Genomic DNA, 15,997 nt, shown 5'->3' with positions numbered 1-15,997 from the left:
CCGGGTATAGTTTGTTTCTTAATTTGAGGTTTGCTTGGATGAAGATTAATTGTCCCTGTTTTTAAGGATTTGACCGACAATTTTTCATTACAAAAACTTGTTTCACGTCTTTCTTTCAAATTTAAACCATGCTTACCATCCTAGCTATTTAATCCTTTGATTGTTTTTTTTTTTAAACCAAGAATAATTAAAATTGATACAAGTAATAGGATTATGATTGAGTTTGGGGATGGAATTCTTTTTAAAATAGGTTGGTGGATACAAACATAATGATTCATAAGAATATCAATTCCATGTCTGATGGTAGTGTTATTTTCTTACAAAAGACATCATTGATACATTAATTTCGAGAAGTTACACAGACAAAAGATAAGGTTGCACCATCCCACCCAAGAATCCAAGGTAGAACAGGCCAAGGAGACAAGCAGGCTCAAGTCATTTGTAATGCTTCCATGACTCAAGAAGCTTGGACAAAGCAACATGAGAAGAACCACCTTCACTTAGTGCAGCCTTGGCTTCATTCTTCATAGCAAGAGCTCTTTCCCTAATCATTTTACCTTCCTTGGACTCCATTAATCCTCTAACCTTCTTCTCCACCTCATCAGCACTCACAAATCCATCTTCAGACTCATTCATTGACAAGGCAAGCTTCATTTCCTCCACTAACGCTACCCTATTCAGCCTTTGCTCTGCATACAATGGCCAAGCCACCATTGGTAAACCAGCATAGACTGCTTCAAGTGTAGAATTCCACCCACAGTGAGTCACAAATCCACCTACTGAACTGTGATTCACAATTTCCACTTGTGGTGCCCATGACTTGACCACATATCCCCTCTCCTTGGTTCGTTCCAAGAAACCTTCAGGCAGCAAAGAATCCAAATCAGGGTCTCCCTGTTCTTTGATGGCTACCTTTAGATTATGAGAAGGTGGGTTCCGAACCACCCACAAGAACCTCTGACCACTGTTTTCCAACCCAGTAGCTATTTCCCATAACTGTTCCTTGGTGAATAGCCCCAAGCTACCAAAACAAAGAAACACAACACTTTGGCTTGGTTGGGAATCAAGCCAAGATAAACACTCGTGCGCATCTTCAGGGCTACTCTTGCCGCTACCACCTCTTTTGTCATCAGCTACAATCAATGGACCAATGCAAGAAATTGGCGGTGTGCGATTATTAGGCACACAGAGCCCATCTGATATCGCCTTAACAGCCCTGGACTCCAGCAATTCAAATGTGTTGATCATAATTCCTGATGCTTGAGGGAACTGAGTGGCAAAATCAAGAAAGTGTTGATAAGCCTGATTGTCCCGGTCAAGAAAAGGGTTTGGCAAATCAGTAGCAAGAAGTGGTGGCAAGCCAGGAATATCAAGGTAGTGATCTTTCATATCTTTAAAACTTTTGGAGGTTTTTTGGTGAAGGGTAGGGAGGTGAAGGAAAAAGGCAAGAAAACAAGCACCAGAAGTGAGGAAAAAGTAACCGGGGATGTCAAGTTCAGTGGCCACAGATAGACCCGAGGTGCAAAAGAAGTCCATAACAAGGCCGTGAATTTTATACCTTTTGGATATGTTGAGGAGCTCTTCATGAACATGAGGTTTGCTAAGGTGAAGGACCTCCAAAGTGAGTTCTTCATGGTGGGTTATATTGGTGGAAACTGGTGTAACAATGGGGAGATGATGGAAATCGATGGAAGGAACATTGGCGGAAACAGTGGCCATGTATTTATCAGCCTTGCCTGCAACATAGGGTGATGCAGCAATGAGAATATGAATGGAGAGAGATGGTCTGTGAGTGAGTATAAGTTTTCCTAGCTCCACCATAGAAACCAAGTGGCCAATAGGTGGTGAAGGGTACAGAACTAGCGCTTCCTCCATTGCTCTCCTTGAGAGATTGAACAGAAACAAGCGCTACAAAATCTTGGAATGGGGTGAGAAGTGAGTGGACAACATATTTGAAATGTGAGAAAACAATAATTTAAAAGGTGATAAGATTAGGTTTTGAATTGTTGAACATGCAATTAAGCCTCCCTATCTTCCTTGCAATCAAATTCTTTTTGAATTCTTTAGTGGGATCTCTCACATCTCGGGCATTATTGTGACAAGTCATGATTGAAACGTGCTACAATGAATGTTTTGTCACGACTACGCTTGTAAGAAACATACAAGCAAATGGTAATTGTATACGTGCCTGAAATTGTGGAAGTCTGCAACATTCACGAAGCTTCGTGTTGGATTTAATTAATGAATCCCTATTAACTGATGCAATGCTACCGTTTGTTGCTGTCACTTGTGAGAAATAAGTTAGTATTGATGCGACAATTTCCCGTATTAAATATATATATAGATTTCAATACAGGTAGATGAATCATTCAGTATTTTGATTCCCATTGTTCTAATTGTTATAGTCATACGTAGTATTATTATACTCAAAGTTATTAAACGTGTGTTTCGGTACAAGGCTATCCATGGCTTCAAGATTTATTTTTAAAAAAAATAAACCAATATTATTTTGAATTTCTTTTTAAAAAAATAAAATTGAATCTTGATTAAACTAACCATGTTTTAACCAAGTCAAATCCAATCTAATTTATTTTAAAACTAAACCCAGGCTAAATCCTGAATTGAAAAACACCAGTTAATTAACATGTCTAGCTGGAGCAGGTTTAACAACCCTAGTTGTAATGATGTATGAAAACACAATTTAGGTACAAATTCTTCTGTAATTATGGGAAGAGAAGTAGCAAAATGTCGAACACCATTACATAAATTGTCAAACTTTGTTTGTGATTCAATTCAGACCCCATATGTCGGCAGCAATTATATCAGAAGCTAGGTGAATGAAGAAAGCATGCTTAGTTACCAAGCAATGCCGTGCATCACCACTCTTTCTCTTATGATTGCTGTTGTCGATTTTGACAGGATAAACATGGCTGTCCTTTCTTCTTCTTTTTTCTTTTTTGTTATAAAGGATAGAGAAAATAGAAGTCAAGTGAAAAACTGATGGAAAATCTAAGATAAAAGGATAGAAATACCACTCGAGCTCAACAGCTGTAATGACAGCTCAACTAAGCTATTCTCTTTGCGATTTATGGTGCCAATAATTCTTCTGCTAGTGACCCTTCGGTACTGGAAATAAAAGATTTCTCACATCATCTTGAAGGTAATCGATATGATGAGTGGCTGACTGATCATGACAGCACCTGCTCCTGTGGAATTCATTTTCGGTTTTGAAGATCATTATATCATGATTTTATGATGGTAGTTGTTTAGTTGACCTGTAACTCGATTTATTTGGTTAAAGCTCTTTGATTTTTTTAAAATAATATTATTTTATTTTATTTTTGAAAAAAGGATCGAGTTTAATAATAATAATAATAAATTTCCTTATGCTTTGGTTACAATTAAAAAAAAAAAAAAAAACAGGTCCTTCCCCTTAAAGAAAACACCAGTTAAATAAATTTGGCAGTTTCATTCATGGATTAATTGAATTTCTTTCAAGGTGTTCTAATTGATTGATTTTGTCGCGTTGCTGAATTTTGTCTTGACATCAGTTCAGTGGATTCCAGCCTCTTAAATATATAAAATAATAAATTATAATGATCACAATCTTCGTTTCAAGATCCTTGGCTGGCTATGATTTGTTTGAATTAATTATTGAAGTGGGCACCTGGCAAAGGGCATCATGATCACACTAACCTCACAGATAAAACGACGTACACAAGCCAGATGCAGGGACCTGACCGCCCTCAGTGCAGCCTTGGCTGCATTTTTCACAGCAAGAGTTCGCTTCCAAACCAACTTAGCTTTCTCTGACTCCATCTACCCTCCAACTCGCTCCTCGAACCTCGGCTAATCAAACCCGGAAGTTTCATTTCTTCCGATTCAACAATAAGGTTGGTGGGTACAGAAGCATGTGAATAGATAGGGAAGGTTGCTGGGTCAATAAAAATTTGCCTAGCTCCACCATAGATATCAAATGGCCAATCGGAGAAGCGTGGCCTCTTCTATGGCTCCTTGTGGCCTTTCCTATGGCTGTATATTTTAATAGGAAAAAAAGAGAGGCTAGAAGCAGCATCTTGGCATGGAATAGGGACGGCTATGTGCGGTTCCACCAAGATTTTCAATGATTTGTTTAGATATTAAATAATTGATATCAAGTCTTTCACCTTGGTTTCTCATACTCGGCAAAGACAGTAGAAAAGTAGCAAACAACCATTGAAACCAAACCTTAAACTCCTAAATCTAGACAAAATTAAGGCTAGAGAAATCAGAAATCTAAGCCCTAAACAGTAGCCAGCACTAACGTCAGATTCCATGGTTGTTTGTAGCCACAAGATATCTTCTACATTTTCACCACAAAGGAAGCCAAAAAATGTATTTATCTTTCCTAGACAAGTAGTTACCAGGACCATCAGTAGAAAAACAGGGGCAGGGAGTGGGAAAGGAAGGGAGGACCACAAAATTTCAGACTTCAGAGTCCCATCATGAAAACAAACTTTTGTTTCTATGACTTGCAGCAATGTGTCCACGTCTTTCCTTTAAAAAAATTTCATGAAAACGTCCAAGCTTTTGTTAAATCAACTTTAAACTGCTCAAGATTAGTTTGGATTCACAGCAATTTTATATTCAACAAACTCAGAGCCCATAATGTCCTACCACATCAGACAATGAAGTTCTATCTAGATCACAACAAAGCATCTTTCACTAAAAACAGATAGATTCTCAGATTATATTAAGAATATCCCTGCTCCCCAAGTTTTTCACCACTGATTTTGACACAGAAATCAGTGCCTTAATAATGGAAATCAACATCAAACTGTATGCCTAAGTTCACCAATTAGAATGAAAGAGCATCACAATTCTATAACATTCTTGAAATCATACTGTCACAAAGTATCCACGGAAAGTAGGCAGTTTCGCTGACCTTTTGCAGAACCAAATCTCCAGTTCCACTTGGTCTTGGTTTGAAGAGAAGACTGCAATACGAAAACCCTCACTTATTTCTTGTTCAGTATAAACAAGAATCAAAATCATGCACCTTGTAGAGGATAACAAGATAACAGTTTACTACCTGAGGGACTATGAAATGCTTCTTACATATTGATCAAGAGAAGTGTTGAACAACTCACACCTACAGAAAGTAAAAACAAATTCATTTAGTTAAAAACAATCATCCAGCTATTACTATTAGAAGAAAAACTAATCAAATTCAGTACAAGCAATTATCAACGGAGGATAGAAGAAAACACATGAATACATGTATGCATGTGTGTGTATATATGTGTGTGGATTACTTTGGAGTTACACAGGGCCGGACATTAACTATTAGTAATTTAAAAAAAAAAAAAAAGAACTGTGCTTTTATGCAGAGATGCGACTGAATCTTTCAATCATCTACCATTGAGCTTTGCATTGTGCACTAGCAGTTCAGAATTGGTGAATGGGGAGCTATGGGATCCTCCAAGGTCAATAAAAGGTAAAGCTAAATGCATAGGGCGTAGAGGTATCGCTTTTGAGTACACAAAACAAAGTACAGGTTATATCCCATTAACACTTTTTTGGGTTGGGAACAGAACTTAAGTACACGAAGAAGAATTTTTCAGCATACCTCCTTGAAGGATACACAGAAAAGGAATATTTTTTTTATTTCGTGACAATCTTTTGTCAGTGAGGATAAATTCAGCTACACTGATTGTTCATCCTTAATGTACTACAAGTAGTGTTACACTGCATGCAGCTTTGTTACAAAGTAGGGTTTTGCATCACCTGATAGGGGCTCCAGGAGTGTAGATTGGATTCTTGACTACATATTCAACATACAAGTTATAAATGTACTTCAAGGATTCCCGTAGATCACCAGTTTTGGGATGAGTAATCAGGATAATCTGCACAAACCTAATGCTGATTAAAAAGAATAACAATTGAACAAAATACAAGAACTTGGAGCTGCTACGGAATTAGATCTTGCATAATCAAACTGCTTTCGAGAATGAGGCCATTAAGCTGCAATGGTAAAATGGGATGTCCAAGAACTACATTCCTCAACCAATCAGACAGCCAATTGAACTATGTGGATTTTATTCATAGTACTTTTTGAAAGCTTTAATTAGAACTGGAATTCAAGAAGAATTGAGTTACTCATCAAACATGACACTTGTACAAGTCTGCTATTCATGGCATTGTTTGAAAAGTTAATTGCAACTGGACATTAATCAGAATTAAGAGTTGCTGATCAAACATAACAGTAATAAAATCCAGCTATGAGAAAAACAAGTCAATGCAAGTTCTGAGGTAAATCAAAATCATTTAAGCACATCCCAATTTCTTATAAATATGTAAACCAGTTTGTAACTGATTTATGGGCAAGTTCTATGATATCTCAAAACAAAATTATAAGCTTCTAGAGTTGTACAAATTAAATGAAGCATTTCCACAACATCATCCACCATACTGGAAACCATATCACATCACTTTGGCAACATTGCAATGTTTAAGGGATAAAATACATATCAGGTATCCAATCAAACTGAAAGAAGAGATTGAGCCTTCGATAAAATCAAGAATAACTTGAGTTTTACAGTGGCATCATGAGTGACATGAGAACTTCTCTAACATAATTGATTTCTCGTTCCGTTATCCACTTAGCAAGACTTCCAGTTACAATATTTAGCAGGAAACCCCACTAATGGACTCACTTTTCACCAAAACCTCTTCCCAAAAACTGAAATTGCATGATCTCAAACTAACAATCAAGCACTCAACAAAAATGTAAAGCAAATGAATGCTTAAAATAATTGAAATTCACACACATGAAAACATATAAAGTACAAAAATCTGACCTTTATCCCAGAAGGAGTTTCCATGAAACTAAGCTTGTATGTGTTTGTACGAAAACTGTGAAACGAACAACCTTGTCCTGGTAATTGAGGCACCCCAAGGTTTCCTTTATCCATACTGCACACCCAACAAAGAATTAAAAAGTAATAATAATGATAGAATCAACACAATCTCAAATGCTACGAATAAGTCCCTAAAATATCACTCTCAACTATCTAAGTTGAACAAAATTAAGCAATTAATCCCTTCTGCACTTCACAACCACTCGCTAAAATCATAACCATTTTAAGATCCAAAAAATGAATCTTTACTCAAAATCACAACTACCGAGCATCAAAAGGAGCACGCAAATGTTACATATCCTCATGATTAACAAATCACAGTCCTCAAACATTCTCTAAGATCATCCTTAATTACAAGCAATGGACTCTAAAAAATAATCTTTACACAAGTCACAGCTCCCAATACTAAAAAGAACATTCAAACATTACATATACTAAAAATCAACAGCCCCATTTCACAATCATGCACTAAGATCATATCCTCTATGAATCTCAAAATTGAATCTTTACTCAAGATTTCCCCTTATCCAGTATCAGAAAGAGCATCTCAAATGTTACTTATCCTAAAGAACAACAACCCATTTCACAACCATGAAACAAAATCACATTCATTCATCATTCATGGTTAAAAACTGAATACTCACTAAAATACCACAACCATTCAAATTATATATATAAATCAGCATAAATATTGCAATACCATTCTATGATTTTAAAAAATCAACAAAATCTCAAATGCTATAAATAAATAACATCCCTATAATATCACTCATAACTAATCAGCAACTGAATCCAAAATCGAATCTTGACTTAGAATCTCAACCACTCAGTATCAAAATAAGCATCCAGATATAACACATCCTAATGATGAACCATCCCAATTCTCAACCAGTCCCAAAGATCACATTAAATCAGCATTCCATGATTCTCAAAATTGAATTTAATACAAAATCACAACCAGCCAAGTAACATAAGAAGAGAGCATCCCAGATGTTACATCTCCTAAAGAAGAACTAACCACTTCGCAACCATGCACCAAAATCACATTCAATCACCACCCCATGATTCTAAGAATCGAAACTTACTCAAAATTAAAGCTACTTAGTAACAGAGATAAATAAATAAAACCTTGTGGGACCATATTCAATTACCATTCTAAGTTCCCAAAATTTGAACCTTTAATCAAAATTCAGCAATCCCAGTAACAAAGCAGCAAGAAAATTTACACAATATTAGAGAAATGAGGGAAAAAAACCTTGTGGGATCCATCTTGGCAGTCAAGGATTTGAGAGAGAAGAGCAAACCAAACATGAGCTTGTGGTCTTGCTGAGCATTAAGAGTGTGAAGTGGGCGATTCCATTCTCTATAAAGCAAACAAACGCCGTTCCTGTTAAAGACATACATCATGTGTGCATTGTTCCCTGAAGCAGTTGGTGCTGGTGGTGATGGACTTATGTCTGACCCTCCAAAAAACTGCATCTTGTTGGGATTTAAACGATGAATCTCTCTGAACCTGATCGAAGAACTGAAGTTTAAGATACCGAGAGACAACAATTACCAGAGAAATTTGTAGATCGTTGAGGTTACCTGGAGAAGAAACAGGGTGCGAGTGGAAGGGCGGAGGAAGAAAGCTTTCTAGTTTTTTTGGGCTTTGGAGATTTGGGAGCTTCAAACGACCTGTCGTCGACGCCTTTATTTTATTTTAAATCCATCCTATTTGGAAAGGAAAATGTTGTGTGTTGTTCAATCTGTTAATTTAATATTTTTTTTCTTTTTTACAATAATATGATGGTAAATTCTATAAAGATCTCATGTAATGCTGTTTTTCATTATTTTTAAAGTAAGGTAAGTTTTTAATTTTTATTAATAAACAATAAAAAATTTAATTTTACTAGGTTTCGTGGTTAGTAGTATCTTTATCTAACGAAATGCACATTTTAATATTTGAATTAAAAAAAAAAAAAAAAAGATTAGGTCAATCAAGATTGAATGAAGGTTTGATTAAAATTATAGCTCCACAAGCATCTCTTAGATTGATATACTCATTTTTAAATGATTTGCTTGTTAAAGTTCTTTAAGATGCATAAATCTATTGTTTTTCTAAATAAATCAATTTTATGCTTAAAGACGTTTTCTGCAACCGCTGGGTTTTATTAGATAATAACTTCATTTGTTCACATATATTTATTTACTGTTTAATAGATGAGTGGCTGTGGTCACTCGATTATTTTTATTATTATATACATTATTTGTGTAGCATCTAATTCTCTATCATTTCAAGATAGCATACAAAAATTTTAAGATTTAGGATTTTAAAAATTCGTTATAGTCATATTATTGCATAGCTCAAGGGGATTTCTAAAATAATAAATTAAGATGGGGATATATTGGGGATTTTTATATTATAGAAGAACACGGTGATAAATACAAGAATCTCTAAGTAAAGAATAGATTTGAGTTATTTAACCATTAACCCTGACGGTCATTTTCAAAACACACACACACACCACTTTGCTAGACGAGTGAAAGCAGTAAAGTTTTTAGACATTGCACAGAAGCGGCAGTTTTCTGCAATAACACCATCGGATCACCCAACAACACAACCGTCAACCAATTCTTTTTAGCTCAGAATTTTCAAGCAAGGAAAAAAAACAACCATCGTTCAGGGAACAAAATCTAACTGTTATGTTCTTTACAGCACATTCCCCATTACCAAAACACAAGCTCAGTACTCCCATTTCCTCATCTCCATCCCATCAGGAGGGCTTCCTTCCACCTTCTTCGTACCCACTTCTTTCCAGTTTGTCGACAGCACCGTGCCGTTGGACTCCACCTTTTGTTGTTAGACAGAAAGCACAGCAAATATTAGGCAGCTTGTTCCATCTCTTGAATGATTGCATATCACTTCATAAACAATTATAGGGTGTTCAAAGGCCTTACGAAAGATTTTTTCATGGCTCTTCTTGTGTCTTCATCAGCATCTTGATAAATTTCTCGGAAAAATTTGTTCAAAGCTGCATCCCCATCTAGCTTCTCTTCTTTCTCCTGATATCCATCAATTATATCTCACACTTCGATTCTCTACATCTTTTGTAAAACATGAACACAAAACACGAGTACAGAATCAGTAAATGTTACTTACCTCCTTCTTTACTTGAGCTTCAAGCTTGTCCCAATCAACTCGTTTTGGTTTTGATGAGGAATAGGTAGGCTTTTGAACAATTTCTGCACCGTACATCATGAAAAGCAAATTTATCAAAGAGAGACGTAAAGCAATGTTAGCAAGGACAGTGCAGCATGCACAAATTCAAGCTACTAGCAGTACGCTGATCCCACCAACATACAATTCTAGCACACACAGTTCCAAAACAAACCCTGAACCCTGAGAAATGCATCTCATCTTACATGGCATATTCCTGGAACAATTCATTGATTCTCTTGAAGCTAGTTACACAAGTGAACTTCAAGATCAGTTACAAGGATTTCACCAATACTTGGAATAGAAAAATTAATAAACTAAGTAATGAACGAAGTTAGCTGAGAAAATGGAATAGATTAAAACTCACAAATACAAGAATGGATTCCACAATCAGTTCAAACTCCAGTTCATATCAGTAAATAGTTGTATTTTAATCGTATTTAACATAGCTGATGATACATTAATGTATTGCTAGCAATTTGACGTACCAGAGGATACAGGAATCCTTCGTACTACTGCTGTCTCCTTGTTGTATTCAAGAGATGCCCAGTGCAGACCTGGTTCAGCTTTTGCAAGTCGAAATTCAACTTTGGTGGACAAGATGTCATACTTGCACTTGTCAGGTATTATCTGTTTGCATAAATTTTGCCTCCACAATGAGTAGCCAAAAAAAAGAGTAGAAGAAGGTTGCCCCTATGGTATTACAGGGGAAAAGACTCGGAATGAAAGTAGTACTAGATGCTAATTATTTTAGATAACCCTCCATTCCTCTCTAGTCAAACAAGCAAATGGTAAATGATCTAAAAATTATAGCCTGCTCAAACAAGCAAAAGATTCCAAAACATGAATCTCAATTAATACCTTCCCAAATAAGCGAGGTTGAAAATGATATCCATCTTCACCAGGAACCTCAATCCTAACACTTAGCTGCAAATCAATCAGCATGCTTTAAAAGTTATAAATTCAGCTCCTTGTATCCAGGAAAATGAACAAAGAAATAGAGTTCTAATTGAAGTGCATACAATCTGTTCACCAAAATCAACAGTAATCCAACTGGCTTGTACGCCCTTTGCAAATATACTCACAACCACCTCTTCTGGCTTTTGGTAGAATTCATGCCTGTACAACACAGAAGATCAATTGCATAATTCATTTGAGAAAAAAAAAACATTAAATTACTAGTATTCATTAAAATGAGAAGCAATACTAAGAAGTTTTAAGATAGAAGCAATCCTTCACCAGCATTGCCAAATTTAATGTCACCCGAACAAATTTTGAAATCATAAACCATGGTATTGAAGGTGCCTGCAAAAAATACACATGCACAAATTTGTGCTAACCTGTACTTTGGCTTGGAAGGTATTACCATTGGAGCCTGACTAGAAGTGTCTTCTGGCTCGACATCTTTTATGGAAACAGTGTTAACTGGGGCAACTGCTGCATGATTTTTCGACTCACCAGTTTCCTCTGAAAATACATAAAAATCCGTTTATGAGATCATGATAAAGCGACAATGTTTCTAAAAACACAACAATACTGTCCTAAACAATTTTGTTTCAATTATGAATAAATGGACCAAGTATTCACACTGATACTGGAAAAGGAGAACTACATACCTGCAATGCACTCATCACATTCTTTGATCAAGTTAGTGAATCTAGACTCTCCCGGTGCCAAAGACGCGCCTGCTTCCAATGCTGCCTTAGCAGTCTCATATTCCTCAAGTTTCATACATGCAATACTGCAACAGAGAGAGTGCCAACAGAAAATCAGTCAGAAAATCCAGCAAGCAGAACCAGACCATTCATGAGAAGAAGGGTAAAAATGCACCACCTCAAACACATGAAGTGAAACCAAGGGCCACAAGTTTAAATACAGGTCAACAAACTTGAGCATAACGGAGCCTATGCAGCCTTTTAAAGAAGTTTTCCCGTAAAAAGCATTGCTTCCAATACTTTGTTCACCCTATCAGAACCTAAAATATGTAGTAAAAATTCCAATCTACCTGCTTGTCAAGTGAATTTTATAATTTTTCACCCCACACGTTACCCAATGAAGAATGTGAGCAAGCACACTAATCTCCAGAAAACAAAAGGAAAAAATAAAAAACAATACCTAATGATAGTCCCAGAAAGCAAAACACTAGCAGATAAAAAGGAGTACCATAATCACCATCCTCAAGTTCTAACTTGCTCCAAAGGGATTGCAAGCGCAAAAGTTTTACATTGCACTAATAATGATCACTTTGACTCGTAACCATCTTCTAAAAGCAAAACTGACATTCTATAGATAAAAGTGAATGAAGGTCAAAATAATACAGGAGAGAGGAAAACATCACATGGTTATAGGAAAACAGAACAGCCGAAATAGGAAAGAAATCTGATGCTGGTACATTGAAAATCAAACTGACAAAGAACCATGAAGCAATGAAGTTATGCTAAAATATGCTCCATGATTCATTTGTTGAGTGCATTTACCAAAATAGAGGTATAAATAGCATTCCATTTAATATTTGGATGCACAAACCCAATCTCGAACATATAGTTCTTTGTCTCATCCCAAAGTCACAATAATCAGTTGCAACACTAGTTATGACTAGACATGGGGCCACTGCAATAAGGTTTCCCTGTTGATGCCAAAGAGACTATCAGGTGAATGCCAGGTTTTGTGGATAGTAATGATTATGATGGCAAAACACGCATGAGATTATCTTTATAGCTATGGCGAAAATGATAATGTCTTCGAGCCATCACATATTCCAAAACAACCCCCCTTTATTGAAAAATAACTTTAATAATCAAACAGAAATCGATACAGAATTATCCATTCACGTTTGCAATCTCGCTTTTATTACTACAAGAATACAACTTTTCTTTAGAATTATCATGAACCCACATTTCACATACAAGAACACACCAATCACACAGCCAAACCACTTCAAACTACACTTACAATCCCATTAATACCCTAAACACACATTCATCAACTCAAAAACCGTTAAAAAATAGAAGCGAACTTACCCTTTCCGCAAGTAAGCTTTAGCCAAGGAAGCATCCAACGCAATTGCTCTGCTAGCATCCGCAACAGCCTCTACAAACAAAAACTCAGTCTCTCATTAATAAAATCACAAAATCAAACAAATCTGCAAAAAAATCACAACTATAACCTAATTAAAAAATATTAATCTTCTAAAATCAGCTCTTCTTTTACAAAAAAAATAAAGATAAAAAAAAAGATTAAAAAGAATCAGAGATCTGTCGCAATTAATAACTAATTACGATAAAAAAAAAAAAGTAAAACAAAGAGCAAAACTGAGATAGAGCGAGAATTAACTGAATAACTAAAAAGAGGAGAGAAATTGTCCAGTTAGTGCTACGGTTAGGTTACCGGTGAAATTATTGAGTTTGATATTGGCTTGCGCGCGGTCGGCGAAGAGGTCAGGATTGGTAGGGTTAAGCGCGATGGCTTGCGTGTAGAGATCTACGGCTAGCTCGAAGTGGTCATCGATGAATGCTTCTTTCGCTTTCTTCTCCAGATCCGCCATTGATTCTTTTCAAAAACCAAGAAACACAGAAGCCGGAGACGGGGACGGAATGGAAGGATCTAGAACGCGGAAAGAGAGAGGGGAAGAACAGGAGAGAATATGATTGACTTGAGCTACTGCTGCTGCTCCTAAAGTCTGCTCAGTGCTCACCACACTTTTTTTTTAATATACTTGTGGACTCTACTATATTATTGATATTGATATTGATATTATATTAATATTATTATTATTAGAATACCAAATTTACCCCTAAACTATCGCAAACAATAGTTATAAAATCCGATTTCAAGTATAATAGCATGAAAGTTTTCTCCAGCGAAAAAAAAAAAATACATATACATATATATATCTATATATATGTATGAATTTGTATTTTTTTTGTTGATATTAATAAAGTTAGAATTAGTTTATGTAATAATTTGCATGTTTGTATATGCTGTATTTTTTTTACTCATATGCTCTGTTCGCCTTATAACAAGAGACAATGTAAAAAAATATATAAAAAAAACACTTAATTATTAGATAAATACAAATGAATCAGTAAAAAAAAAAAAAAATTAAGTTTGTCAAGGACTGGCCTGCCGTATAAATGCCTAAAAATTTCGACTATAAAATCTTTAAAATCAAAATCAGAGCTGCACTCGAGATAATAAATATTAATCAAATCAAAGATAATAAATATTATTTAAATAAAAATATGAAATATATTAGATAAATACTATTAATCATTAATAATTATTATCTTTGCCGTATAGCGTAATTTTTTATTAAATATTAGATGGTGGTCCAATTTGTAAAGGTAAAATTTTCCTGGGATTTTTTTATTAATACCACTTTGATAAAATCCAAACTGATCTTTAAGGTTAAACAAGAAATCAGTAACTGGAGTGGTTTAGATTTAAGAAGAAATATATGAGGGAATTAATTTGAATGATCTTGTTAAAAATCCGGATTAGGAAGATAAAACCTGATTGAATATATATTAATATTTTTAAAAAATTAAACAATATTATTTTAATTTTTTATAAATAAAAATGAATTAATCTTTTTAATTTATAGCCTCAAACTTTATTCAGATAAATTTTTAAGACTGTATTTAAAATTATTGTAACAATTATGATTTAAAGTATTTTTTATAAAATAATTAAAATATAAGCGAACGCATTTCGTGTCCTCAAATAGATTCTAAATCAACTTTAATAATTATTGTTTGGTTCTCCCTCCTTTTATACCCTCTAGTAATGAACAAATTATCATCTCCTAGTTTAGTCCTAACCCATAATAAAATAAATAAATGAATGAATGAAATGATTTTGTCCAGTCAGCGGGCACCCTTTCTCCATATGTTTATGCTCTTCAAAAACAAGCAAGGTTTTGTTTGGCAAGTACGATTTTTTATGCTTTTTCATCGCGGGTTGGATCGCAAGTGCACTGTGTGGCCAAACAGGTTCAAAATAAGAAGCCATACATGGAAGCAGCAAGAAGAAAAGAGGGAGACAATTGCTTGAGCAGTGTTGCTGTTGAGAAGAATCATTTCCTAAGCATAACAAAATACCCCTTGACATCTCTGGGCGTCAATGGTAGCAAATGTAGATCCACCGTCAGTTCTGATAATCAGCTGATGAATCAGGAACAGAAAGGGACCTGACATCCTTGTGATGATTCTGTAGATATCAGTAGCAGTGAAGCTTGCAATGATTTTAGCAACCAGCCAATGACTTCAGGCTTTATCTTCAGTCCCTGCATCAAAAATGATAATGATAGGAAAAAATAAAATAAAATAAGAGGTGTAACTTACCCTAAAGAAATCTAAAAATTCCTATAAATTAGTAAAATATTAATTTAGTCTCCCAATAATATTTATATATTAATTCAAGATAATTTTAAAAATTAACTCAATCAAATCCTCACTTGATTTTTCTAGGTCTAGAAATACAATTCTTGTATTAATTATAATATAATCTTTAATTTCTAATATATATTTTAATCAAGTTATATTTAATTAAATCATCCAAGTTTAATTTCTAACAAATAATTCTTAATGTGTTTGATCCATTAAGTTTCTAATATGTTGGTCTAAATATAAATTATAATTCTATGTAAATAAAATTAAATAAATTAAATAATTTAATTTATTATTAATTAAAAAATTAATTAATTTATATTTGAATATCAGATATATCATCTAACAATGTGTTATGATCCCTTTAAAATTAAAAAAATCATTAGTGATTTTTATAAAAAAAGAAACACAATATATATCAGTTTTTATATATATAATTTTCTTTGCAAAACATTTTTATTCTATAGCCTTCATTTTTATTGTAGATTCATTAATTTAATATTAAATTAATA

General features: G+C 34.6%; 3 protein-coding genes across 3 annotated transcripts; all 3 read right to left on the bottom strand.

The window, feature by feature from the left end:
* Window positions 1-270: 270 nt before the first annotated feature.
* Window positions 271-2,029, bottom strand: LOC118037087 (UDP-glycosyltransferase 88A1). Its single transcript, XM_035042967.2, has one exon. It carries the CDS (start codon window positions 1,873-1,875, stop codon window positions 436-438), a length of 1,440 nt encoding a protein of 479 aa, XP_034898858.1. The 5' UTR covers window positions 1,876-2,029; the 3' UTR covers window positions 271-435.
* Window positions 2,030-4,699: 2,670 nt separating this feature from the next.
* Window positions 4,700-8,545, bottom strand: LOC118037088 (uncharacterized). The gene is made up of 6 exons (XM_035042968.2): window positions 8,487-8,545; window positions 8,155-8,412; window positions 6,840-6,954; window positions 5,767-5,885; window positions 5,072-5,131; window positions 4,700-4,976 (listed from the first exon to the last, which is right to left on the bottom strand). The coding sequence occupies exons 2-5, from the start codon at window positions 8,376-8,378 to the stop codon at window positions 5,080-5,082; spliced, it is 510 nt and encodes a 169-aa protein (XP_034898859.1). The 5' UTR covers window positions 8,379-8,412; window positions 8,487-8,545; the 3' UTR covers window positions 4,700-4,976; window positions 5,072-5,079.
* An 877-nt stretch (window positions 8,546-9,422) lies between these two features.
* On the bottom strand, window positions 9,423-13,811 carry LOC118037089 (protein SGT1 homolog). Its single transcript, XM_035042971.2, has 10 exons — window positions 13,486-13,811; window positions 13,119-13,188; window positions 11,715-11,839; window positions 11,439-11,565; window positions 11,121-11,217; window positions 10,960-11,025; window positions 10,587-10,728; window positions 10,042-10,124; window positions 9,840-9,944; window positions 9,423-9,732 (listed from the first exon to the last, which is right to left on the bottom strand). The coding sequence occupies exons 1-10, from the start codon at window positions 13,640-13,642 to the stop codon at window positions 9,625-9,627; spliced, it is 1,080 nt and encodes a 359-aa protein (XP_034898862.1). The 5' UTR covers window positions 13,643-13,811; the 3' UTR covers window positions 9,423-9,624.
* Window positions 13,812-15,997: the final 2,186 nt, after the last annotated feature.

Source organism: Populus alba, chromosome 17 (assembly GCF_005239225.2).
Source record: "Populus alba chromosome 17, ASM523922v2, whole genome shotgun sequence".
NCBI lineage: Eukaryota > Viridiplantae > Streptophyta > Magnoliopsida > Malpighiales > Salicaceae > Populus > Populus alba.
This window is presented reverse-complemented; position numbering and strand designations above follow the sequence as displayed.

What these genes read in the sequence shown, in the direction of transcription:
- LOC118037087 (XM_035042967.2), bottom strand. Translation starts at nt 1,875, where the DNA reads ATGGAGGAAGCGCTAGTTCTGTACCCTTCACCACCTATTGGCCACTTG.
- LOC118037088 (XM_035042968.2), bottom strand. Translation starts at nt 8,378, where the DNA reads ATGCAGTTTTTTGGAGGGTCAGACATAAGTCCATCACCACCAGCACCA. An exon ending in AAACTCCTTCTGGGATAAAG is followed by an intron (nt 5,886 to 6,839) that starts GTCAGATTTTTG and finishes AGGTTTGTGCAG; the next exon opens with ATTATCCTGATTACTCATCC. An exon ending in ACTCCTGGAGCCCCTATCAG is followed by an intron (nt 5,132 to 5,766) that starts GTGATGCAAAAC and finishes TACTTTCTGTAG; the next exon opens with GTGTGAGTTGTTCAACACTT.
- LOC118037089 (XM_035042971.2), bottom strand. Translation starts at nt 13,642, where the DNA reads ATGGCGGATCTGGAGAAGAAAGCGAAAGAAGCATTCATCGATGACCAC. An exon ending in AAGGATTCCTGTATCCTCTG is followed by an intron (nt 10,125 to 10,586) that starts GTACGTCAAATT and finishes TGTACGGTGCAG; the next exon opens with AAATTGTTCAAAAGCCTACC. An exon ending in GAGCCATGAAAAAATCTTTC is followed by an intron (nt 9,733 to 9,839) that starts GTAAGGCCTTTG and finishes TAACAACAAAAG; the next exon opens with GTGGAGTCCAACGGCACGGT.